Source organism: Marmota monax, unplaced genomic scaffold (assembly GCF_021218885.2).
Source record: "Marmota monax isolate L192 unplaced genomic scaffold, Marmota_monax_Labrador192_F-V1.1 WCK01_AAM20220418_F8-fsc00035, whole genome shotgun sequence".
NCBI lineage: Eukaryota > Metazoa > Chordata > Mammalia > Rodentia > Sciuridae > Marmota > Marmota monax.
The window spans coordinates 16,189,756-16,213,782 of NW_026691961.1; the positions used below are offsets into that span (position 1 = coordinate 16,189,756).

General features: G+C 36.9%; 1 protein-coding gene, 1 long non-coding RNA gene and 1 pseudogene across 4 annotated transcripts in view; 2 read left to right on the forward strand and 1 right to left on the reverse strand.

The window, feature by feature from the left end:
- Gspt1 (G1 to S phase transition 1) overlaps positions 1 to 24,027 on the reverse strand; it is a 35,039-nt gene that overhangs the window by 5,866 nt on the left and 5,146 nt on the right. For 2 of the 3 annotated variants that reach the window (XM_058579941.1, XM_046445787.2), the window contains exons 2-14: positions 16,530 to 16,571; positions 16,397 to 16,438; positions 15,456 to 15,674; positions 14,105 to 14,138; positions 11,206 to 11,283; positions 8,883 to 9,063; positions 7,993 to 8,147; positions 7,720 to 7,860; positions 6,298 to 6,391; positions 4,972 to 5,052; positions 2,448 to 2,621; positions 1,597 to 1,686; positions 1,073 to 1,241 (exon numbers count right to left, since the gene is read on the reverse strand). In XM_058579941.1, coding sequence (XP_058435924.1) covers positions 1,073 to 1,241; positions 1,597 to 1,686; positions 2,448 to 2,621; positions 4,972 to 5,052; positions 6,298 to 6,391; positions 7,720 to 7,860; positions 7,993 to 8,147; positions 8,883 to 9,063; positions 11,206 to 11,283; positions 14,105 to 14,138; positions 15,456 to 15,674; positions 16,397 to 16,418 — 1,438 coding nt within the window. In that variant the 5' untranslated portion in view covers positions 16,419 to 16,438; positions 16,530 to 16,571. The remainder of the gene's footprint in view (positions 1 to 1,072; positions 1,242 to 1,596; positions 1,687 to 2,447; positions 2,622 to 4,971; positions 5,053 to 6,297; positions 6,392 to 7,719; positions 7,861 to 7,992; positions 8,148 to 8,882; positions 9,064 to 11,205; positions 11,284 to 14,104; positions 14,139 to 15,455; positions 15,675 to 16,396; positions 16,439 to 16,529; positions 16,572 to 24,027) is intronic. The other variant, XM_046445794.2, reaches the window with a different exon arrangement.
- On the forward strand, positions 1,235 to 20,287 carry LOC124093379 (uncharacterized). Its single transcript, XR_006851952.2, has 3 exons — positions 1,235 to 1,736; positions 2,011 to 2,148; positions 19,831 to 20,287. It is a non-coding gene; the product is annotated as an uncharacterized LOC124093379 (long non-coding RNA).
- LOC124093363 (small ubiquitin-related modifier 2-like) lies at positions 9,228 to 9,694 on the forward strand (annotated as a pseudogene).

The window sequence follows — 24,027 nt, forward strand, 5'->3', positions numbered from 1 at the left end:
AGAAGTGTACCACCATGCCCAGCTAAATCTGTTTTCACATCAAAGAATTTCATGAACCTGAAAGGAAAATTACAACTGTTCTTTATCACTCAGAGGTTGACAGAAATGGATGCACACAAAAGGAGATCAGTATCACACCTCTGGAAAACTATGTACTTTTTTAAAAAAGAAAAAGCCATGAATACGCCTGTATTTTATTTCTTTTTTTTTCTGGGGATGGCCTTGTGCTTGTGACGCAAGCACTCTACCAACTGAACTGTATCCCTAACCCGCCTGTATTTTCATTATAGAAATCATTTAGTAATGCCCTTCAATAGATGAATGGATTAAAAAATATGGCATTTATTCACAAGGGAATATTACTCAGCACTAAAAAATAACAAAATCATGGCATTTGCAGGCAAATGGATGGAATTAGAGCAGATTATGCTAAGTGAAGTTAGCCAATCCCTAAAAAACAAATGCCGAATGTCTTCTTTGATATAAGGGGGGTGACTGAAAATGGGATAGGGAGGAAGAGCATGAGAAGAAGACTACCATTAAATAGGGAAGAGAGGTGGGAGGGAAAAAGAGGGAGAAGGGGAGTTGCACGGAAGATGGAAGGAGAACCTCACTGTTATGCAGAATACATATACGATGTGATGAGAAAAAGAAAAAAAAAGTGTCGCATTAGATTGGATAGAGAAAGGATGGGAGAGGAGGGGAGGAATAAGGGGGATAGGAAGGGCAGCAGAATAGACAATATGATTGATGTATGTACATTCCATGTATGTATTATATGTCAAAATATTCTGCTGTCCTGTATGACTAAAAAAAAATAAAAATAAATCGTATGGTTAAAAAAAAAGAAATCATTTAGTAAATTTAATTACCTTAAAAACCCTCTAATAACAAAATATCAAAATTAAAGGTTTTACTTCATATACAGTATGGTCAATTCTGTTTGTTGTTCAATATATTCAACTCAACATTTATTCGACAAATATTATGGAACATAAATCTGCATTTCCTTTGAACCTGTTGCAATGTGGACTTTGCTAGGCATCCTAGAAATCAACTTAGCAGGACTTACCCTCATCTCTTAAAGTAAAACGACCCATTTGAGGGAAGTCTTTAAAGGTCTCAAGGCAGATGGTTCCTGCTGTCCTTAAGCGGGCGATGCATACTTGATCTTGTTTCACAAAACGGGGTCGAGTCTTACTTTTTTCCCCTGATTTTTTGTCTACCAAGCAGATTAAGGCCTATCCAAGAAAAGATAAGAAAATCAGAAAAACACCAAATATAAGCAACTTTTAGGAGTACAAATAAAAATGTATCATAATTGCCCATTAGAAACTTTTAAGATAAAACAATCTCTTTTTTTTTTTTTTTGGTACCAGGGATCAAAACAGGGGTGCTTAACCACTGAGTCACATCCCAGCCCTTTTTATTTTGACTCAGTCCACTAAGTTGCTGAGGCTGTCCTCAAAATCATGATCCTCCTGCCTCAACCTCCCAAGCTGCTAGGATTATAGGCTTGCACCACAACACCTAGCAAGATAATAAATTAAAATAAGTCAGTAAATAAACAAACCAATTAGTTTAAAATAAACTCACTGTTATTTCGACTTCCTCAATACAGGTATGAATATGCAGCACTGCATTATACCCCGGGCAGATGATGGATTTGTGCTCTATAATCACTATCTGCCAAATAAGGAAAAGATGAATTCTTTCTTATTAACCTTGTTCACAAGGTGAGTTAGATTGCCTAATTTCAAAGCATGAATTTCAGTATCCTATTCTACTAAAAATGGCAAGTGCCTGGTAAACTTTAATCATTACCACCACTCACAAGCTACCTAGATGTGAACTTGCCATAACTTTACCCACTTCTCAATAACCAACATCCACTAAAAGTAAACAACCTTATATATCTGACATCAAATCTAACCTGATTAGTCATCATACTTTATTAGTAGTATTCAAAACTTCTGTTAACCACACCAACTATTCACTTTCATTCTCCAGGGAGCTCAGGTTGCTACTGACATGGAGAAAATGTGTGTGTGATTCATATCTGCTAAGTTATTTGCCATGAATGAGCAGTTAAACCACAACTTCCAAGGCAACTGAGCTCTAGTCAAAGTGAATGACACTAAACAAAATGTAAGTAATGATAAATCACTACTAGTATCTGTTTTACAAAGTGAATATTAGTTACATTTTGATCAATTGATCAAAAATAGGCATTCACAAAAAATAGTCCCTACTCAATAAGTACTTGTATCATCTTGAAGACTGAGATATACATCATAATGGTGATATATAAATGGCTCCTACTATAAATTTTCCTAATATTGGTTAAGTGGCATGTCACAAATATTCAAGACAAAAGACACTAAAATTCTAATTAACTTCTCTTTCTCTTCTTAACATCACTACAACAACTATAGTAAGTAATCTACCTGGGCATCAAACGTGCGTCCAGAATGACAAAGGTTATTAGGATCACAAAGTATGAATCCTGGAAGAATCTCTTCTTCTTCGATTCCTTTGAGTCTGATTTTGAGGTTTTCACCTGGTGCTACAGAATCTGTTTCTACATCATCAGAAAGTATTCCAAGAACTTCCACGTTGTGCTTTAAGATAAATCAAGAAAGGTTTTATGACATTCACTGCATTGTAGACCACAAGAATGCCAATTTCACCTCATGATCGCCACATTAATATATATTCATTAAATATACCATGCATCCTAATCTTGCAGCAAAGACAGTAAATATGATATCTCATTCTAGATGTACAGCTGCCAGTGAAAGTTTTTCCGTCTTCAATAATAGGGATTGATCCTAGGGCCTCAAAATGCTAGGCAAGCCCTTTACCACTGAACTACCCTACTCTCTAACCTGTGATCTTCTAAATATCACATTCTAATAATTTCCAAGTAGAACAGAGTACAAACTAGCATTTTTTTTTCACTTTTTAAAAACCAAAACACGAAATTTAATATCTGACTTTTGACTTTATGGATGTAAAATTTTATTCCTGGGGCACTCTAGGACTTAATAGATCTACCTTCCATGACCTAACAACTACAAAATACCTGAAGTGTGTACCTGCTATGGTTTAGATGTGGTGTCCCTTGAAAGCTCACATGTGAGTCAATGTAGGAAGTTTTGGAGAGAAATGATTGGGTTATAGTTTCAGCCCAATCAGTGAGTTAATCCCCTGATGGAATTAACTAAAGTGGCAGGGTGTGACTGGAGGAGGTGGGAATTAAGGGTGTGGCTTTAGTGCATACATCTGTATCTGGCAAGCAGAGTCTGTGCTTCCTGATCACCCTGAAGTGAGCTGTTTCTCTCTACCACTCTCCCACCATGATGTTCCCCCTCACCCTGAAGCCCTGAGGAATGGAGCCGGCCTTCTATGGACTAAAATCTCTGAAACTGTGAGCCCTCAAATAAACTCTTCCTTGGTGGTGCTGGGGACTGAACCCAGGGCCTTGTGTGTGTGAGGCGAGCACTCTACCTACTGAGCTATATCCCAGCCCCCTGTCCTATAACTGTGCTGGTTGGGTCCTTTAGTCATCACAGCAGCAAAAAAGCTGATTAAAACAGTACTTCTCGAAAGTTACTGCTGCAACAACTAAGCTTGAAAAGCACATAACTGTTTAATGAATATAGGATTTCCTTTTGGGAAAGGAACTAGACAGTAATGGTAGTTGTTGCACAATATTCTTAATATACTGTTACTGGTGATACATTTTATGTGTTCCCCTGACTTTTGTGATAGTGCTACAGACCAAATTGAGCAAAAACTCAAATCAACAATTATTTTCTTTCAGTGTCAGCCTGGAGTTGCAGTGATGATCATGTTAGGAAATGTAGGCTTAAAATAGAAACCCTAAAGTACAATTTGTAAGGTGCCAATGATACTTAAACTTGGGCAATGGATAGACACCTTTTCTAATTCACAGACCCTGGAATGAGCATGGTAAAAAGAAAATCTTCAATTAAATCTATTAAAATTCTCTATTTGGGGGGCTGTTGCTCAGCGGAAGAGCACTTGGCACCTGTGAGGCGCTGGGTTCGATGGTGCAATAAAATAAAGGTATTGTCCAACTACAATTGAAAAATAAATATTAAAAAAAAATCTCTATTTGGAAGTTCTGATGATTCAAGTCAATATTCCCACCCAAGCAATATCTCTGAAGGTGTTACAGAAGCCCTCTCTCTTGAAAACAGTTAGTGTTTTAGCAACAGGTCATCTGCAAATATCAGCAGATGAGCCGTCAGAAATATTTAATAATATTTCATAGTGATATTGCCACGTTTTAATGAAACATCAACAGAAAAAAATTTACAATAAGGCAGGAGGAATTAAAAAAAAAAACCCATTTAGGATAAAGGTAAATTCTCTGGTCAAAACAAATTAAGATTGGAGATATTATTTTATAATATTTAAAACGAGAAAGCTTACTAGATCATAATTAAACCTGTTTTCTTCCTTGGCTTCCTCAATGTTAAGGAAGTCACTTAAGTGCACAAATCTCTATTTACTTGCCTATAAAGACAGTAGCGATGATGGTCTTCATGGGGCACTTCATGCTATATCTTTTAGCTCTAACATGTTAATACTGAACCCTCCATTTCTCAAATGAACAACAGAAATACCTTTCTAAATAGTTTTTCTACAAGTTTACACTTGGCATTGGTAAGACATAATCATTATTTTAAAGTTAAGTTTGAAAATGATTGGGTTATAGTTTTAGCCTAATCAGTGAGTTAATCCCTGATGGAATTAACTAAAGTGGTAGGGTGTGACAGGAGGAGGTGGGAATTAAGGGTGTGGCTTTAGTGTATATTGTATCTGGCAAGTAGAGTCTGTGAGATGCTTCTTTCTGCCACCCTCTCCCACCATGATGTTCCGCCTCCTTGCTAACATTTTCAATAGAAAATCTAAACAGCAAAGAGCATTACTAACTCTTACCTTATTTGGCATCATCACAAGTTGCTGGCCTTTACAAATAGATCCTGATTCCAGCTTTCCCAGGACCACAGTGCCCATATCCTGTTCAAATAAGATAATAAAATTAAAAATCATGTTTCAGACCTTTATTGCCGCTCTACAGCAGTTGACAAGCTCAAAGTGAAATTCTATAGTACTTTCTTATAAAATCATTAGCTTAAAGTAGAATGGTATTGTGTGCACGTACAAATATGTAACCAGGAATTCCACTATTATGTGTAATTAAAAATGCACCAATAATAAAGGAGTAGAATGTTTAGGATTATCCTTAAACATGGGGAGGGGGACAAATGCTCTGTAATAACTGTGTCATAAGCATATGTATGATTATATTAATTATTAAGTATGCTTAAAATTTAAAAACGAAGCATGGTGCAGAAGACAGCAAATATCATTAAGAGGGAAGATATGAATTGTTTGTACAATTTCAGGTTCTCCTGATCTAAGCCTGTTTCCTCTTGTATAAATTTGGAAAAACAATAGTTGTTCAAGAACATTAGAATGGAAGACAGAACCCGAGATCGATATATTAAATGAAATAAGCCAAATTCAGAAAGTCAAAGTCATGTTTTCTCTCATGTGGAAACTAGAGAGACAAAAGGGGGTGGGGCAGATCTAGGAGAGTAGAGGAAGGGGACTAGGGAGAAGGAGGATGGAAGGGAAATGGGAGGTACTGGTGAACAAAATTGACAAAATCACATTGTTACTGTAAAACTTTTAAAAATTAAGGTTGTGGGCTAGGGATATAGCTCAGTTGGTAGAGTGCTAGCCTTACATGCAAAAGGCCTTGGATTCAATCCCCAGCTTATTTATTTTAACAAGTAAAAACAGAAAAACAAAAAGCCAAACCAAAGACTAACACCTGGATTGGTGAGGCTAAGATAAAACTAGCACTCATATGCTGCTAGTGATATTATAAATTAACATGATATTTTCACAAGGCTGTGTATCAATATCCATCAACTTTAACGTGGGAATACTTTAAGCCCATCTGTGATGAATTTATTGCTAAGAAGTGATCACTGACCAGGCATGGTGGTGCACACCTATAATCCCAGTGAACTGGGCCCAAGGCAGGAAGATTGCAAGTTCAAGACTAGCTTCAGAAACTTAGCGAGGCCCTGTCTCAAAACAAATCATGGTCTACATACATAATATATATGGTATACCATATGTACCATGAAAAAAAGATATTATATCATTAATAAGATTGTTTCCTAATTAGAAATAAACACAAAACAATGATTCTGCCTCCCACAAAATCCAATTTCTTTAAATTTTGGGTACCTTGTACTTATCCACAATTGGCAGCCTGATTGGTCCATCAACTGATCTATTGAAGTTTGGCAAATTATCCAGATATGGAATAAATGGTAATCCACTGAGAATAAAACAATACCCATTAGAGAAAAGTCAACATAAATACAAAAATTTTAAGAAGTTACACAAATGTACTCAACTTGGCTGTAATATTTCCATTCTGCCCATGACCTCTTCTAATTCAATTTATTATGTTATCATACTCCCCAGAACACTACAATAAACTTTCTCTTTTATTTGAATTGGAAGATTTAACATTGTGTAGCTGCCTTTTTTTGCAGAAATTACAAGCTGATCCTAACATTCATATGGGAAATTTAATGAGCTTGGAATAGCCAAAACAATCTAGAAAATAACAAAATTGAAGACATACACTTCCTGATTTAAAACATCAGAAGTACAGTAAGCTAGATTATGTGGTACTAGAAGAGAACTGAAATCCAGAAATAACCTCTGAAGGCCATTTGATTTTCATTGATCCAATTCAGTGAAGAATCATGTTTTCAACAAATTGTGCCTGAACAGCTGGACATCCATATGCAAAAGCAAAAATTTAGATACAGACCTTCAACTTACACTTCTCATAAAAGTGAACTATAACACATTTAGAAGAAAATATTTTTGTGACCTTGGGTCAGGCAATGTTTTCTTAGATATAACACCAAAAGAACAATCAACCAAAGGGGGGAGAAAAAATAAAAAGATAAACTGGACCTTATCATCAGTAAAACATTGTGTGCTTCAAAGGATACCAAGTGAAAAAAGAGGGCTGGGGTAGAGCTCAGTGGGTAATAATGGAAAGCCTTGGGTTCAATCCACAGCATGCATGTGCATACGCACATGGAAACCATGTGTAAGATGGATGAAAATAGTTTCTAATCATGTATTTGATAAGGGAATTTGTATCCAAATACAACCCAATTAAAAATGGGCAGTGGTTCCTAGTATTTTTAAAGTCAAGGGTATAGCCATACTTAAAACAAATTTTTTTTATAGGTATAGATGGACAGAATGCCTTTATTTGCTTATTTTCATGCAGTGCTAAGGATTGAACCCAGTGCCTCACATGTGCTAGGCAAATGCTCTGCCACTGAGCCCCAGCCCCAGCCCCAGCCCATATTTGCTTAAAGTTACTTATTAAGAGAGACACACACACACACACACACATTTTGGGTACTGAGGATTGAGCTCAGGGGCACTTGACCACTGAGCCATATCCCTAGCCCCATTTTTAGAAACAGGGTCTCACTGAGTTGTTTAGCATCTTGCAATCCTCCTGCCTCAGCCTCCCAAGCCACTGGGATTACAGGTGTGTGCCACCTTGCCCAGCTAAGACATAGTTTAAAAATATGAAAAAAAAAAAAAAAAAAGAAATAAAAGGTTACTTACTTGTACCAAGGACAGAAATCTGATTGCTCTTTGAGATTTGCTCCAGTCAGTCCTGAGCAGGGCATAAAGTGAATGTCTTTTTTGGGATTGAAGCCAACTTTTTTCAAAAATGGCACTAGTTTCTCTTTACATTCTTCATATCTATGAATATTTATAAATAATTCAATTATAAGGTCAACCAATGAACTCTAGGGAAATATGCATAGAGTAGCAAAACCATGTTTTATTTTACCAGCATATCTATTAAAAGACCAGAAAGACATCTACGCTTACCTCTCATTGCTCCAATTTACTGTTGGATCATCCATCTTATTAATAAGCACAATTAAGTGTTTTACACCTGCCGTCTTTGCCAACATTGCATGCTCTCTCGTCTGTCCTCCTTTTTCAAAGCCAGTTTCAAACTCTCCTTTCCTGGCTGAGATGACCTATTCCAAGAAGTTAAGGAATTTATTCTTACACATTAAGACAGACTTTTCAAGCAGTAAAACATCTTTCATTTATATCAGAAATAAGATGATAGAAGAAAGTTACAATGTACGTGCTTTTGAATGTTGCTTAAGATTTGAGTGGTTAGGTCTGGGGGTGTAGCTCAGTGGTAGAGTGGGCACTTAATGTGCTTGCTTATTATTTATTTATTAGTTTTCGACGGACAATATCTTTGTTTGTATGTGGTGCTGAGGATTGAACCCGGGCTGCACGCATGCCAGGCGAGCGCGCTACCGCTTGAGCCACATCCCCAGCCCCTTAATGTGCTTATTAGCATGTAGAAGATCCCAGGTTCCACTCACCGCACATTTTTTTTTAAATCAAATCATATGATTTAGTACAGGAAAATGTCAGATTTGAGGAATGACTAAAGGCCTTAAGAAACGAGTGGTTTACTATTCATTGCTAGAAGGTTAAACATTTATTAGACACTAAGCTCTGACACATTTATAGATAATAGTGATAGGAGAGAAAGTTTAAAATGTATTTTCAGAAGTAAATTATAAAGATTTATTGGGCATATTAGTGCAACAAAAATGAAAATTGTCACCATGTGTACGACATCATAGTTCAGTGTAAGCTACATTCTAACTTCTGAAAGGTGAATTTGGACATTTATGTGAAGCTATAAATTGGGTTGCTAACAAATACACAGATGGAAATGTCTTTCTTACCAGCACAGCCAGATCAGCCTGAGAGGCACCACCAATCATATTTGGGACAAAACTCTTGTGGCCAGGGGCATCTAGAATTGTGAAATGCTTCTTTTCTGTTTCAAAATAGGCTCGACCCACTTCTACTGTTTTACCTTTGTCCCGTTCTTCCTGATTTGTGTCTAAGGCCCAAGATAAGTACCTTGAAAAAAAACAAATTAAATAATAATAGAACATGAGATTCTTTTAAAAGACATTCTTCTCTCATCCACCACTGCCGCCTCATTCTTCTGCCGCTCTTGGAGCTGCTTGTGTGCTCGTTCTGTGCGGACCTGGTACCTCTTTTATGAAGTGGCAGCTGAGGTGACTCTGGCGCTCACCATGGCCGACGAAAAGCCCAAGGAAGGAGTCAAGACTGAGAACAACGATCATATTAACTTGAATGTGGCGGGGCAGGATGGTTCTGTGGTGCAGTTTAAGATTAGTAAACTAATGAAGGCATATTGTGAATGACAGGGTTTGTCGATGAGGCAGATCAGATTCCGAATTGACAGGCAGCCAATTAATGAAACAGACACACCTGCACAGTTGGAAATGGAGGATGAAGACACAATTGATGTGTTCCAGCAGCAGACAGGAGGTGTCTACTAAAAAGGGAACCTGCTACTTTACTCCAGAACTCTGTTCTTACAGACCAAGAATACATTCTCAATTAGAAAACTGCAATTTGGTTCCACCACATCCTGACTACTACAGTATAGTTTTCTTTATTCTTTCATTTTCCCCTTCCCCATTCCTTTATTGTACATAAAGTAACTGGTGTATGTGCACAAGCATATTGCATTTTTTTTTTTTAAAAACTAAATGGCCAATGATATGTTTTGATTGACATCAAATGGAGATGGGATGGGGAAAAATACTGGTTCTGTGAAAATATCCCCTTTCTCCATTAGTGGCATGCTCATTCAGCTCTTATCTTTATATTCCAGTAAGTTATTTTGCTCTCACTGTTTTAACAAAAAACAAACAAAAAAACCCCTGAACATAAAAATCCTTGTATACCTTATTTGATTGGAGAATTTTAATGTTTTTCATTTATCATTGTAAAACCAAGGACAATTTTATAACTTTTTTGTACGTAGCTGTTAATTGTAGGGCAATCTGTCTTTAAGTAGGGGTAAATTACTCTTAAAAAAGATTCCTAGGTAGTTTTCCCTTCAAGTCAAGCATCTTGTTGTTTAAATAAACTTCTTGTTTAAAAAAAAAAAAGGACATTCTTCTACCATGAAAAGTAAATAACGACATCTTGCTTTGTGTCCATCATACAACTAAGTCATAAACAGGGCTGGTAAAATATAAAAATTAGAAGAATAAAATGTGGCGGGTACAGTGGCGCATTTCTGTAACACCAGTTTCTTGAGAGGCTGGAGCAAGAGGATCATAAATTCAAAGGCAGTCTCTGCAACTTAGTGGGATATAACGCAGAGGTGGAGCACTTGCTTTTTTAGTAAGCATGAGGTCTTGAATTCAATTCCTAATGGCAGGAAGAGGTGGAGAAGGGGAAGCACACTAGTACCACTCAAAGAGTTTTTATATATACCTACAATTATATATTCCATAAGCAAATGTTATTTATGAAAGTAAGAATATAAGCTAATAACACACATAGAAAGGTACTTAGTACCAATGCCAGTATCATTGTGAGTGCTGCAAGAATGACCTCCTTTATATTCACATTACAATTACATAGTACGAAGTACAAGTCATGAGTGTAAAAAGTAAGGATATATTTCAAAAGTAAAGACCACCAACCTATCATGTGGGAGCACTGGTTACTTGCTGAAAATTATTTCAATATTACTTTGCTGTGTAAAAATTATATAAATAGGGTTGGTAGTATAGCTCTGTGGTAATTGCTTAGCTGGCATGCTTGAGGCCCTGAGTTCATTCCCCAGTACCATTAAAAATAAAAACAAATCAACCCCTTCTCTCACGACTAAAAGGCAACCACTGTTATTATTTTTCCCACTTTTTTCTTTCCAGTATTTATTTACATTATGATCATATAATAGCCTAAGAACAATAAAAATTCCTATTCCTACATATTATAAAGTCTGTAAATGTAATTTGTTGGTGGTTATATGATGTCCCAACTGAATGGATGATTGACAATTTATTCAATAAGTGTCCTATTACTAGAGGTTTGGATGATTTCTAAATTTTCTGTGTAAGCTACAGTCACCAGGAATAGATGTACTGTGTATTATGAGGTGAAGGGAAATATTACAAAACCATTATGTGGGCAGCATTTCCTTAAGTGATTTATAGCATCACAAAAGTTTACCAAGTTTCTCTGTTTTTTTCTTTAGCTTCTCTTTCATATTTTTCAAGTGTCCTTTTGTCAACCATTCCAGTCAAATACCTGAAAATGATTAGAGAAAGAAAGAAGTGAACAATTACTCTGTAAAAATAACAAAAACTTTAAATCCCTTGAGAGGCATTATCTCCAGAAATCAAGTTTTTTTTTTTTTTTTTAAAGAGAGAGAGAGTGAGACAGAGCGCAGTGCGCGCGAGAGAATTTTCTTTAATATTTATTTTTTAGTTTTCGACAGACACAACATCTTTGTTTGTTATGTGGTGCTGAGGATCGAACCCGGGCTGCACACATGCCAGGAGAGCACACTACCACTTGAGCCACATCCTCAACCCCTCGAGTTTGTTTTTTAAAAATATTAATTTTTTTGCAGTTGTACACAAAAACTTTATTTATTTATTTGTTTATACGAGGCGAGCACTCTACCAATGAGCTGTAACCCCAGCCCCACAGAAAACAAGTTTTTAAAGTAAATGTGCCACTGGTGATGATAAAATCATGGAAAGTGGGAAAAACTTTATAGAGGAGAATACTGGCAAACACCACCTTAACCAATCCTGGCTAATGTCACCAGTACTACATAAAACATATTGAATAAATAAAATACGATTATGGATACCATGGATCTTTTATAGGATGCACTGAGAAAAGCACAGCATATTTTTAATGATATTCTTGCCCCAAATGCAAAACCTTGATAGAATTGTGAGAAAACAGCAGTCAAATCTAATTGAAGAATAGTCTATGAAATAAATGAATAGTGCTCCTAAAATTATCTAAGGTTATAAAGCATAGGACTGAGATGTCATATGTTGAAAACTAAGAAGATCTAAGAATTAAGTTCATTGTGGAATTGCAGAAAAACTCATAAAAGATCTGTTGTCTAAGTTAATAGTATTATACTAATGTTAATTTTCTAGTTTTGATGAGCTATGGTTATATAGAATGTTTGTATTAGGGATGGCTCAATGAAGGGTCTGTGGAACTCTGTACTGTTTCGTGACCTTTCTGTAAGTCTAACAATTTCCAGAATGAAAATTTTTTAGAAAAGTAAATGTAGGGTTGGGGGTGTAGCTCAGTGATAGAGTGCTTGTCAAGTATGTATAAGGCTCTGGGTTCTATTCCTAACACTGGAAAACTACAACAGAACAAAGTAAATATAAACACTATAAAAAAAAAAATTCAACAATGTTATCCAAATACCTGTCAAAGTGACACTATAATTTTAAAATAGTTCTTTGGTGATGCCTACTTCCCTCCATTCACTGTAAATCAAAGCCTTCCAGTTCCTAGCTTTCCCCTTTTTGTGTTCTCAGTGACAGTACAGTGTCCTGAATGTAGGAACCTCTGAAATGCCACCCAAAATTACAGCCTACCAACAAACATTATATATTCTCCTGACACATTATCAAATAGGCATGCCACTTCCATCTATGTATGAGCTTTAGTCAAGGATGCCTGTTTTAAGCAAATTTCCAGACACTAGTGAGCAGTAATTGGCAAGATTATCAATTAAGATTATTGAACTAGGCAAACCATGTTATGCTCTCTAGCTCTTCTGATGACCTAGTTTAGAAGAAATGGGGTTAATACAGAGGGAATTAAAAAAATTTAGGGTCTTTTAATTATAAAGATCTACCAAAATTAAATACTTTATATTAAAGGCCAGCCATGGGGTTTTCATACCTAAATAGCTTCTATAATATGATTTACGTAATCTTAAAATGCTACCCAGACTACCTGCTTTTGATTAAATCCACATAAATTTAAGGAGCCGATGAATGAAGAAAATAGTTCTCTCAGTTACCAGATTTAAGAACTGGTGGGGCTGGAGACAAGAGCTCAATGTTCGGTGCTTCCTAACATGCATAAGGCCCTGAGTTCAATCCCTAGCACCAAAAGAAGGAAAGGAAAAAAGAAAAAAGAACTAGCTTTCATCATTCCCAAGTAAATTACAAAATCTCCTCAACTTAAAGTAAGGTTATGCCGTACCCCAATGTAAACTGAAAATACATTTAAAACATCTAACCTATTGAGTATCATTGCTTAGCCTACCTTACCTTAAACATGCTCAGAACATTTGCATTAGCTTTCACCTAGGAAAAATATTCCCCTAACAAAGTATTTTATAACAAAGTGTTAAATATCTCATGTATTCCAACAAAAGGGCATTTTGTCAACAGATAGGAGGTAAAAAGGCATAATCATTATATCCAGAAATGCTGGTGCCAGAAAACTGTAGAGTGCAGGTTGTTTAACCTAGTGGTCACTGACTGGAAGTTGCAGTTTGCTGTGTCTGCCCAGCATCACCGGAGTACCATTCCACACTAGAAAAACAAAATTCAAAGTAGTTTTTCTATTGAATCACTATTGCTTTTGTACCACTTTAAGTCAGGGACCATATTCAAAGCATACTAAGATTACCTCTGATCTAGGGTTTTGTATTAGTTTCTATTAAAAAAAAAAAATCTAGGCCTGGCACAGTAGCATAAGCCTATAATCCCAGTGGCTCAGGAGGCTGAGGCAGGAGGATCTTGAGTTCAAAGCCAGCCTCGGCAAAAGTGAGGTGCTAAGCAACTCATTGAGACTCTGTCTCTAAATAAAATACAAAATGGGGCTGGGAATGTGGCTCAGTGGTTGAGTGCACCCGAGTTCAAACCCCAAAAACAAACAAAAATAAAAAGAAATGTATTTAATTAATGTCTACTGAGCGTCTGATGGTGATTAAGATACTAACACTGAGCACACTGCAAAAAATCACTAAACATCATCAGCCTTCCCTACAGGTGATTTTTATTGTCTTCTTAACTTGAGGTTTATAATGCCTGAAATTCACTTAATTTTATTATTTAACAAAAGATAGACTTACATTATTTGTCCTCCAATGGTTGACTTGCCAGCATCTAAAAGTAATATCAACAACATGCAGCAACAGGTTAAAAAACAGCAACCAACTGCTACATATGCAAACACAACCACAGCAGCTATTTTTCAGCATCTGTAATTAAGTCTTGTAAAAGCAAGTAAAGTACAACAGATAGGACGTGGGGCATAAAGCCTAGTTACCTTCTCCTTTGGAAAGTGAGGCTGCCAAGTCTCCCTACAGCACCATAATGGCTCAGACATGCTCTACTGATAAAAAGAACTTCTGAACAAATTGTTCTCCTATGTCCAGCTAGTAGCCCAGCAGCAACAGAATAAATACACTTCCCCAAGGAAAGCCTTAGAGGACTGCAATAAAAGCTAAAAAAACTGTGAACTAATAGCCTTCCTTTCACTATATATATATTTAGTTATAGTTGGACACAATACCTTTGTTTTATTTATTTTTATGTGGTGCTGAGGATCGAACCCAGGGCCTCACCCATGCTAGGCAAGTGCTCTACCACTGAGCCACAACCCCAGCCCTTCCTTTCACTTTTTAACAAATGGGAGAGGTGTTCCTTTACAAATTTCAAAATTTTGCCTTCTAAAAAAGAAGTTTGGTGTATGACACCAAGAAGAAGGCAGAAGGTGGTGTGGTGGCACACACCTGTTATCCTATCTATTCGGGAGGTTGAGGCAGGAGGATCCCATGTCGGAGGTCAGCCTGGGCAACTCAGTGAAACCCTGTTTCAAAATAATATTTTTATAGAAGGGCAAGTCTATAGTTCAGTTTAGAGAGCTTGTCTATCATGTCCTAGGTTCAATCCTCATTACTACTACAATAAATAAATAAATAAGCAAGCAAAGATAGAAGAAAAATAGCACAGAATTCTTTATTTTCTTCTCCCAATTCTGGGTACAGGTCAGATAATCAGAGACTATCTGAATAAATAGGGTTTTGTTTGTTTTGCTAAAGCAGCAACCTGGCAAATCACCACAAATTACTCCAAATTGTTAATTTCTTAATTCACACAAAATTAAACTACCAAGTATCAAGGTCAAGGTCAACCCTATTAAAATTTAAAGTTCACACACAAAAATATTTTTTTTAGAATATTAATCAACAGATGTCACAGTATGTCAAGTCATCAGTGGTCTACAGACTACATTACACACAAAAATACTGAAGTTTACTTTCTTCCACTTCCATGCCATTACCAAGTTGTTCATCTGCCCAAACTTCAAAATAAATAGAAGCTCGCTAAGTATCTTAAAGCAGCTAAGTAAGATGTCTTATGCTCTGATGAATCCAATACTTTTGGTCATTTCTTATAAATGCCATAGCTGCAACTTACCTACATGCCCAATGAATACTACATTTACATGTTCTTTTTTGGGAGCACCTGGTGGTGCAACCACAGATTTAGGTTTTGGTATTTCCTCTTCCTCCTCCATCATTTCTTGGGCACTTTCCTCTGGTGGCCTTCCATCTCCACCCCCTGGCTCTGCTTCACTTATTTCTTCTTTGTGCTCCCATGATTCTTCTGGGGACATTTCTGTCTCTCCATTTTCTACTGAAGTAAGACATTTTAAATCAGTATTCTGAAAAAGACTTAGCCATACTTTAAAATACACATGCTTTAAAACCAGTGGAACTATGCAATGTAAATTCCATTTCCTAATGTCTAGTAACACATAAGTAGGAAAATCTCTTTCACAACAGAAATGGGTAATAGCTTTCAAGTTAGCCTCACTCTGATAACAAAGAGCTCTGACTCAAAGACCACGAGAGACTGCTGTTATTAGCAGGGCTTCATTTTTTACGGACAAACCAAATGTAAATAGGAGAGCTAACATTCCCAACAGCTTAGTTATTCCAGTGTCAAGACAACCTGACAGTGGGATAAAAGGAAAAGCGTGAAAGGATTTAGGAGATATAGTTTCTTTTTCCTTTTTAAGTAATAAAACTTTGGCATGAACTTTAATAATCACCTTGGGAACATGAAACCCTTAAGGGTAATAAAGTTATATAAAGGAGGAAAAATTTTCACAAATAGAGTAACACAACTACTGAAATTGTCTCTAGCATTTTTCCACTCAACTATTTGTGATCACTCAATTTATCAAGGAAGCACTATGCCTGATAAGTTCTCCTTTCTAAATCCTAATAGCAAAGACTCAATAATATGCCTTAAGTTGCAGACATTACAATAATCGGAACACTTACATTTAAACCTTAAATCTGGACAGTGAAAGTTTCATATTACTGTATTAATATGGTCAGAAATTGTCTTACCAACAGGTTCTGAAAGTTCCATGCTAACAGATGAATTTGAACCTAGACAAGAGATTGAGATATAATACATATTTATAAAAGAATATCTAGTTTTACACACCACAATTTAATGTTTTCCATTATAAAAAATTACCTTCACACAATGACTGTTCCTCTTGAGAGGGTTCCACAGGTGCTGTTTAATAGAAATAAGTTATATTTAAAATTAAGGTCTCAACATTGTTTTACTTATCTTATTTTTTTTGGGGGGGTGGGGTTAATGGGAATTGAACCCAGGGGTACTTAATCACTGAGCCACATCCCCCCCCCTTTTTTTTTGAGAGAGAGAGAGAGAGAGAGAGAGAGAGAACTTTTTAATATTTATTTTTTAGTTTTCAGTGGACACAACATCTTTATTTTTTATTTTTATGTGGTGCTGAGGATTGAACCCAGCGCCCCGTGCAAGCCAGGTGAGCGCGTTACCGCTTAAGCCACATCCCCAGGCCCCCAGCCCTTTTAAAAATAATTTATCTAGAGACACAGTCTCACCAAGTTGCTCAGTACTCTGCTAAGTTGTCAAGGCTGGTTTTGAACTCCAATCCTCCTGCCTCAGTCTCCTGAGCCACTGGGATTACAGGCGTGCATCACCACGCATGGCAATTGAGATGTATTTATAAAAGTTTGCTTATTCTATTGATTTGCTTTATAATAAAATCTTTCTTTCATAGACAGTGCAAATGTAATGTGTAGTCCAGCCCAGATCAAATTAGTTTGATTTTGTTTAATAAATATACATATACTTCTCTAGATTCTCTTGATGGTAACCCTCTAGCTCAAGAAGGCTATAATTAGCCCTGAGCTTACAAACCATATATCTTATCAAGATCCCCTAAATAAATTTGATATCAATAAGATAAATGACATTTGTACAAAGTCTCTGAAATACATATAGGACCTTAAAATATCTGCAGAAAAGGTGATTCCAATGATGTTAGTTTTGCCCCACATTAGAACTTGAAGATCAATCAGTCCAGTTTCCATAGTTATCTCATACTCCAATGTCAAAGTATTCTTGCCTTAAAGGAAATCTCCAAGATGTAGAAAGACACCCAAATATTTGAACTATAAACCATACACAGTAAATGATACAGAAATGGTGAAGTTGTAACCTACAAAACTCATACTGGAGTGAGGGAAGACCAGTATCACCACTGCAAGAAGTGTGCCCTGAGGACAACTGAATGGTACAAGCAGAGAAAAGGGTAGTGCAGATTCTAGAAGCAACACCTGACAGGAGCCGGAAGACAGGGATTAGCAGGACAGTAGTAGAAATGGGGGGGTATCATTTAAACTAAGCTTGTAAGGGGACAGAAATTGTACTTTGGATCAATATACACCTCTTTTTGCTTTTATATTTTAAGAAAAATTTAAGGGTAGGGGAAAACTGCTTCATCATCAGAGAAAGCCAGGCAGTGGTAGGGGCCTACCCTGAGCTGACTCTTGGATTGATATCCTGACTGGTCACTCACAAATTTGTGAGATGAAGATTTTTCACTGGAATTATGAACCACCTACCTGACAGGACCACTGAGAAGATTACACTTTAGTGTCAATTTAAGAACTCTTGGTTTCAACAAGTGTTATTTCCCACTCACTACAAGGAGCCACTCCAGCTCAATTCTATCAATTAACATTTCCCGAGTATCTCTTATGGGCAGACAGGGACACTAAACACTCACAAAACCCACATAAAGGAGGTAGGGGTGAGCTCTGCAATTTACTCTTAACAGCAACTGATTTTTACTAAGTCTTTACGTGCTAATTGCTACATCATTTAATCCCTCAAAAAGCTCTATGAAACAGATACTGTAATCACTACCATCTAATACACAGGCACTTGAGAATTAACTGTGATCTTTTCCAAGTTATACAAGTGCCATCTTGCCCTTCCTCAAATAGCCCCCGCTAAAGATCTGTACAGAAGTAAACCATGCTATCATGTACCAAGTATTTTAAGGCAGGAAAAACACTGAGACAACGGGTGGGCTTCCTTACCACTTGCCATATCTGGACTTCCCCAAACCAAACTGACCACCTACTTCCTCACATCAGCTCTTAAAGCTCTGAAATTAACATATACTATATATGTCTGTAAGGGACTTTTCTGGAAAGCGCCATCTATCATGAGACCATCTCCATGGCTGAATAACGTGGCATAATGAAAATCTGTTCAGTTTTATTTTTCAAAAACACCTTGTGATTTGTTTGTTTTATGACTGTAAAGCCTACAGATGGCAAAAACAGCAGCGAGCACTAAAAACAGTGGAGTGCTTGATATGCATGTGATGATGGAGTTAAAGGTCTTCAGTGGAAAGACCTTGCCAAGACATTCAGACCCTCAACCTCACGAATTCAATGGCTATGCTGGTGACACTTCTGAACCAACATCTCTGCAATGAGAAACAAACACTGTAGGATATATAGCAAAATGTTCTTTAAACTTAAACCCTATGTAATTGTACCCAGTCTTCACACATGCACAACCAAGCCTTACTCATTCACTTTGTTCTAGTCTTATCCATAAAGCATCTGATATCCAAATAATGGCAAATAATGAGGTTGGGTTTAGAGTTCTCCTAGGTTCAAGGTCATTTATTTGTTCAGTTAGCAGATGAACATTACGGCCTGGTTTCTATGTTTTGTATATTTGCTGTACAGTTTATCATATTTGCTAGTGAAGTTAGAAACCTTCCTTAGGAATAAAATTATGGCTTCAAATTTTTCAATGCTATCTCCACATTCAGAAATACAACCTTATCAAGTATTTAAATATGGGAACAATTCTAAATGGGAAAGTAGTCAGTGAGCCAATGAATTCAACACCATACTACTAATTAAAAGGATCCTACTAGAGAAAGAAGGTAAATGAACTGGCTCTGATTCTAGGTACATTACCACAAATTCTAAAACAAGAAGTGAAAAGATCTTACCAGAAGACAGCTGGTCAACAATACTGCCTAAGGTTTAACATAGAGGATAATCTGGATCTTAAATGGCTAAATGTAAGCACTGTGAAACACAAAACACAGAAAGGTGTGTGATTCCATTTATATGAAAAACTCAGATAGGGTGAATCCATAGATTCAGAAAGCAGACTGCAGCTTCCAGAAGCTGGGAAGAGAGCAGAATGGGAAGTAACTAATGAATACACATTTCCTTTGGGGGTGAAGAAAATGTTTTTGGATCTAGATGGAGGTGATGGTTGTACCACACTGGATGTACTAAATACCACTGAATTGTTTCCTTTAAAAATATTTAATTTTGTTATACGGACTGCACTTCAGTTTTACAGGGTATATAAATTCTCTTTCTTCCCCTAGTACTGGGAATTGAACCCAGGGTTGCTTTACCTCTGTAATATATACATAGCGGTTTTCATTTTTATTTTGAGACAGGGTTTCACCTAGTTGCCAAGGCTGGCCTTAAATTTAAGATCTTCCTGCCTCAGCCTTCTTAGTAGCTGGGATTACAAGCCTGTGCCACCACCACTGGAAATATAAAATTCGTCTCAAAGTTTTATCATGGATGAAGGACTTAAACATGGAGAATCCAAGTTGGCCAGCTCATCAATCCCGCACAAGTTATTCAAGGCTATGTACATGGCAGGTAATGAAAGATATATTTGATTCAAATTACATCTTTTAAACACAAACATATGACTAATCCTTTTTTTAAAATGCTTAATTCAGGGCTGGGGCTCAGTGATGCAGTACTTGCTTAGCATGTATGAGGCACTGGGTTCTTTTTTTAGCACCACATACAAATAAATAAAATAAAGGTCCATTGAAACCTAAAAACAAAAAACAAAACGAAACCAAACAAAAAAGCGTAACCTATATATTTCATATATCATCAGCAATTTAAATGTTTTTCTGTGTTAAGTATAAAACCAATCTTTAACCCTCTCTACATGCAATAAATGTTTAATGTGGGGCTGGGGTTGTGGCTCAGTGGCAGAGCACTTGCCTAGCATGTATGAGGCATTGGTTCAAACCTCAGCACCACATAAAAATGAACAGATAAAATAACGGCATTCTGTCCATCCACAACTACAAATAAATAAATAAATAAAAATAAATGTTTAAGGTGGCTATCCTAACTAAAATTTCTCAGTCCTGTTAAATGATGGGTTCATTAAAGAAAAAAAAAAAAAAAAAAGTTTGGTACCAGGAGTTGAACCCAGGGGCACTTAACCACTGAGCCATATCCCCAGTCCTTTTTATTTTAAGACAGGGTCTCATTAAATTGCTTAGAGCCTTGCTAAGTTGCTGAAGTTAGCTTTGAACTTATTATCCTTCTGCCTCAGCCTCCTGAGCCACTAGGATTCACGTGCCACCATGCCTGGCAAAAAAGAACAAAACAATTTCTTTTATTTTTATTTTTTGGTAGTTGTAGATGGACAGAATGCCTTTATTTTATTTGTTTATTTTTATGTGATGCTGAGAATTAAACCCAGTGCCTCACACATTCTAGGCAAGTGCTCTGCCACTGAGCCCTAGCCCCAAACAATTTCAATGCTGTCACAGAGGCTGTAAGAGTCTTACAGCATGGAAGTGAGAAATGAGTGCCAAATGCCATCCAATGCAAGTTTCTGCAATGATGCGCTAATGGAAATGTTCTGTATCTGTGCTGTGACAGGATAGTCACTAGCCACGTGTATCTGAAACATGGATACTTTAACAGTTGAATTTTAAATTTTATAAAATTAATTTAAATTTATACATGTGGCTGTGTACTGGATACACAGTTCTAGCTCCTCAAAAATTCTCCATGGCTAAGATGCAGGTCAGTGGTACAGCACCTGTTTAGCTTGGCCCTGGGTTCCATCCCCAGTACTCCATCTACTCCATTCCGTGCTCCCTAACCCCAACACACCTCTTTCACACATATATTAGTTCTTGCTCCCTAGGAGATTACAGACTTCCGAATGACTGCATCATAGATGAATTTCTGGACCTTTTCTCCATGAGTTGGAACAGTGTCCTATATACGCAATCAATTTTTACTGAATTAATTTCCATTTTCCTTTGGTTCCCATTACTAGTTTTTTACAGTTGCATTACTTCATTTTTTTCACCATCCTAGCCTCCATACATTTACTGAATTTCCATGAAGGTTAATAGAATAAAAATGATTTTAAATGTGCCAACTTTTGGAGAAAAGATTAGGGAAATACGGTACTCGAGAGGTTAAAGCATATAGCTTAAGTAAGAACTAAAATTTCCCTGGCACTCAAGTGAACATATAGTCTCACCAAAACTGCACACCAAGATGTTTTTCTCCAATAGTCAATACAGAAAGACAGTAAAAGCAGACATAAGAAAGAAAAGTCTGCAGAACACATAAAAAAGATCAATGGCTTTGTGTTAAATTAATTACCAAACATTTCTACAAAATGAAAAGGCAAAGCGAGGTGCAGTGGCACAAGCTACAGTCCCAGCTACTCCGGAGACTACGGTGGAAGGTTCACTTGAGCCTAGAAGCTCGGGCCCAATCTAAACACCACAAGTCCCCGTCTCAAAAATTACGTAAATAAATAAGAAAAGGCACAATAGTACCAGCAATGGCAAACAGCTGTTCCCAGTGCCTCACACATGCAAGGCGAGCACTCTACTACTAAGCTACAACCCCAGCCCAGGACTGCCTATTTATGATGTCATTCTGCTGCTCCTGAGACAGAGCACTAGGATAATGCCGCAATCCAAACCCATGGGTCCAGTTTTTTTTTTTTTTAAATACCTTTATTTCACCCATTTATTTTTTATGTGATGCTGAGGATCGAACCCAGGGTCTCGCACGTGTGAGGTGAGCGCTTTACCACTGAGCCTTGCCATGGGTCCAGTTTTTGAATGTGTCTCAGCCACAAAGATTATTTAAGTTGGGGCTTGGTGGTAGTACACGCCTGCAATCCCAGCAACTTGGGAGGCTGTGGCAGGAGTTCAAAGCCAGCCTCAGTAACTTAGTGAAGCCCTAAGCAAATCAGAGAGACCCTACCCTGTCTCTACATTAAAAAGAAAAAAAAAGGGGGGGGGGCAGAGTTTATTCCTAGTCGTGGTGCAGTAGGGGTGTCTAATAAACAGTAACTTAGGCATCAGTAAAATGGGACAATAGTATCTAAACACCAAGAGAACGCTGCAGAGCCTAAACATCAGGGGCAGAATCAGCAGAGGTAACGGGTCAATACATGTGTCATATGACAAATATTTTCAAAGCCCTAAAACAATTACAAAAACCTTTAAGTATGAAACATTAGAATGGCCAATTTCCAGCAAATAGAACCAGCTAATCATGCTGGTTGTGATTAGCTTTTAAGTGCGCCCTTTTTTCCTTTATTAAATAGCATGGTGCGGCAGAGAAAGCCCTAAACTAGCACTTGGAAAATCTAGATTAAACTATCAACTGTCATTAACTCTTTTAAGTGACCTTAGCATTCACTTAGCTTCTGAGGCTTCAGTTTCTTTACTCAGAAAAAAGAAGTGCATTACTAGTAGAGTCATTCCAAGCCCTAACAGTCTAAGAATCTACTTAATCAGTCACTAAGGAAATGCCACCTCTCAACTTGATGACTCTTTCCATGAAGTAACTAAATTTCACGGTATTTTTCAAGCAACCCTAAAAGATAACTTTATAGTCCACCTACTTAAAAAACAATTCGAGCCATATTAAAACACGTAAATCAAAATCATTTCAGATAGCCCCAATAAAGTACAAAAAATAACAGAAAAATATCTTTCTACCAAAAATTATCTACCCAAAAGAGAAGAATACAGACTGCTTAGTAGTATGTACATTTTGTTTTCTTTCAAATGAAACATACAATTACCTATTTGGAATGTGATTCGGAATTGCCAGGCTATGAAAGATGATGCAGAAATCCTTACTGTTTCTTTTTCCTTCAAGAACTATGATGGGAAACTGCTTCAATATGGAGGACAGAACCCACTAGTTTCCCTGAGAACAAAGCCATTATATGCTTTGTTAAAATCTCCTGAAAACAAGAACAAAACTTTTAAGAAGCTTTGGTATGGATCAACAATTGACAGAAAAAAAGTTTGGGGACCTCAGAACAATCAAGAACTCTCAACTAGTGGCCAAGTTCTTGCTTCCCAAAGATTTTCACAAACTAAGAGGAGACAGATGAAATTCTTTTTTGTTTTTTAATATTTATTTTTTAGGTGTAGATGAACACAACACAATGCCTTTATTTTTATGTGGTGCTGAGGATTGAACCCGGGTCCCGCCTGTGCTAGGCGAGTGCTCTACCGCTGAGCCACAATCCCAGCCCCTGATGAAATTCTTAATTAACATGCCCAATAGGCACATTAGCCAGAAACACAGTGTCCAGAACTCACTACCAATTGGTAAGAAAGAGGTAATAAATAGTGTAAAAAGATAACTGGTGCTGTACTACTTTGAAAGCCCTCTATACCTTTCATAACACACTGTCTTCCAGAAGAGTAAATCAGCTCTTTAATCCCTTTCAAGGCTCCTTGAGGACCACTTATTCATGTTGAGGTCATTTCAAATGCTTTGCACAACACCCCACATTGAGTAACTAAATGCTTATTAAATTAATTATATCTGAACAAAAA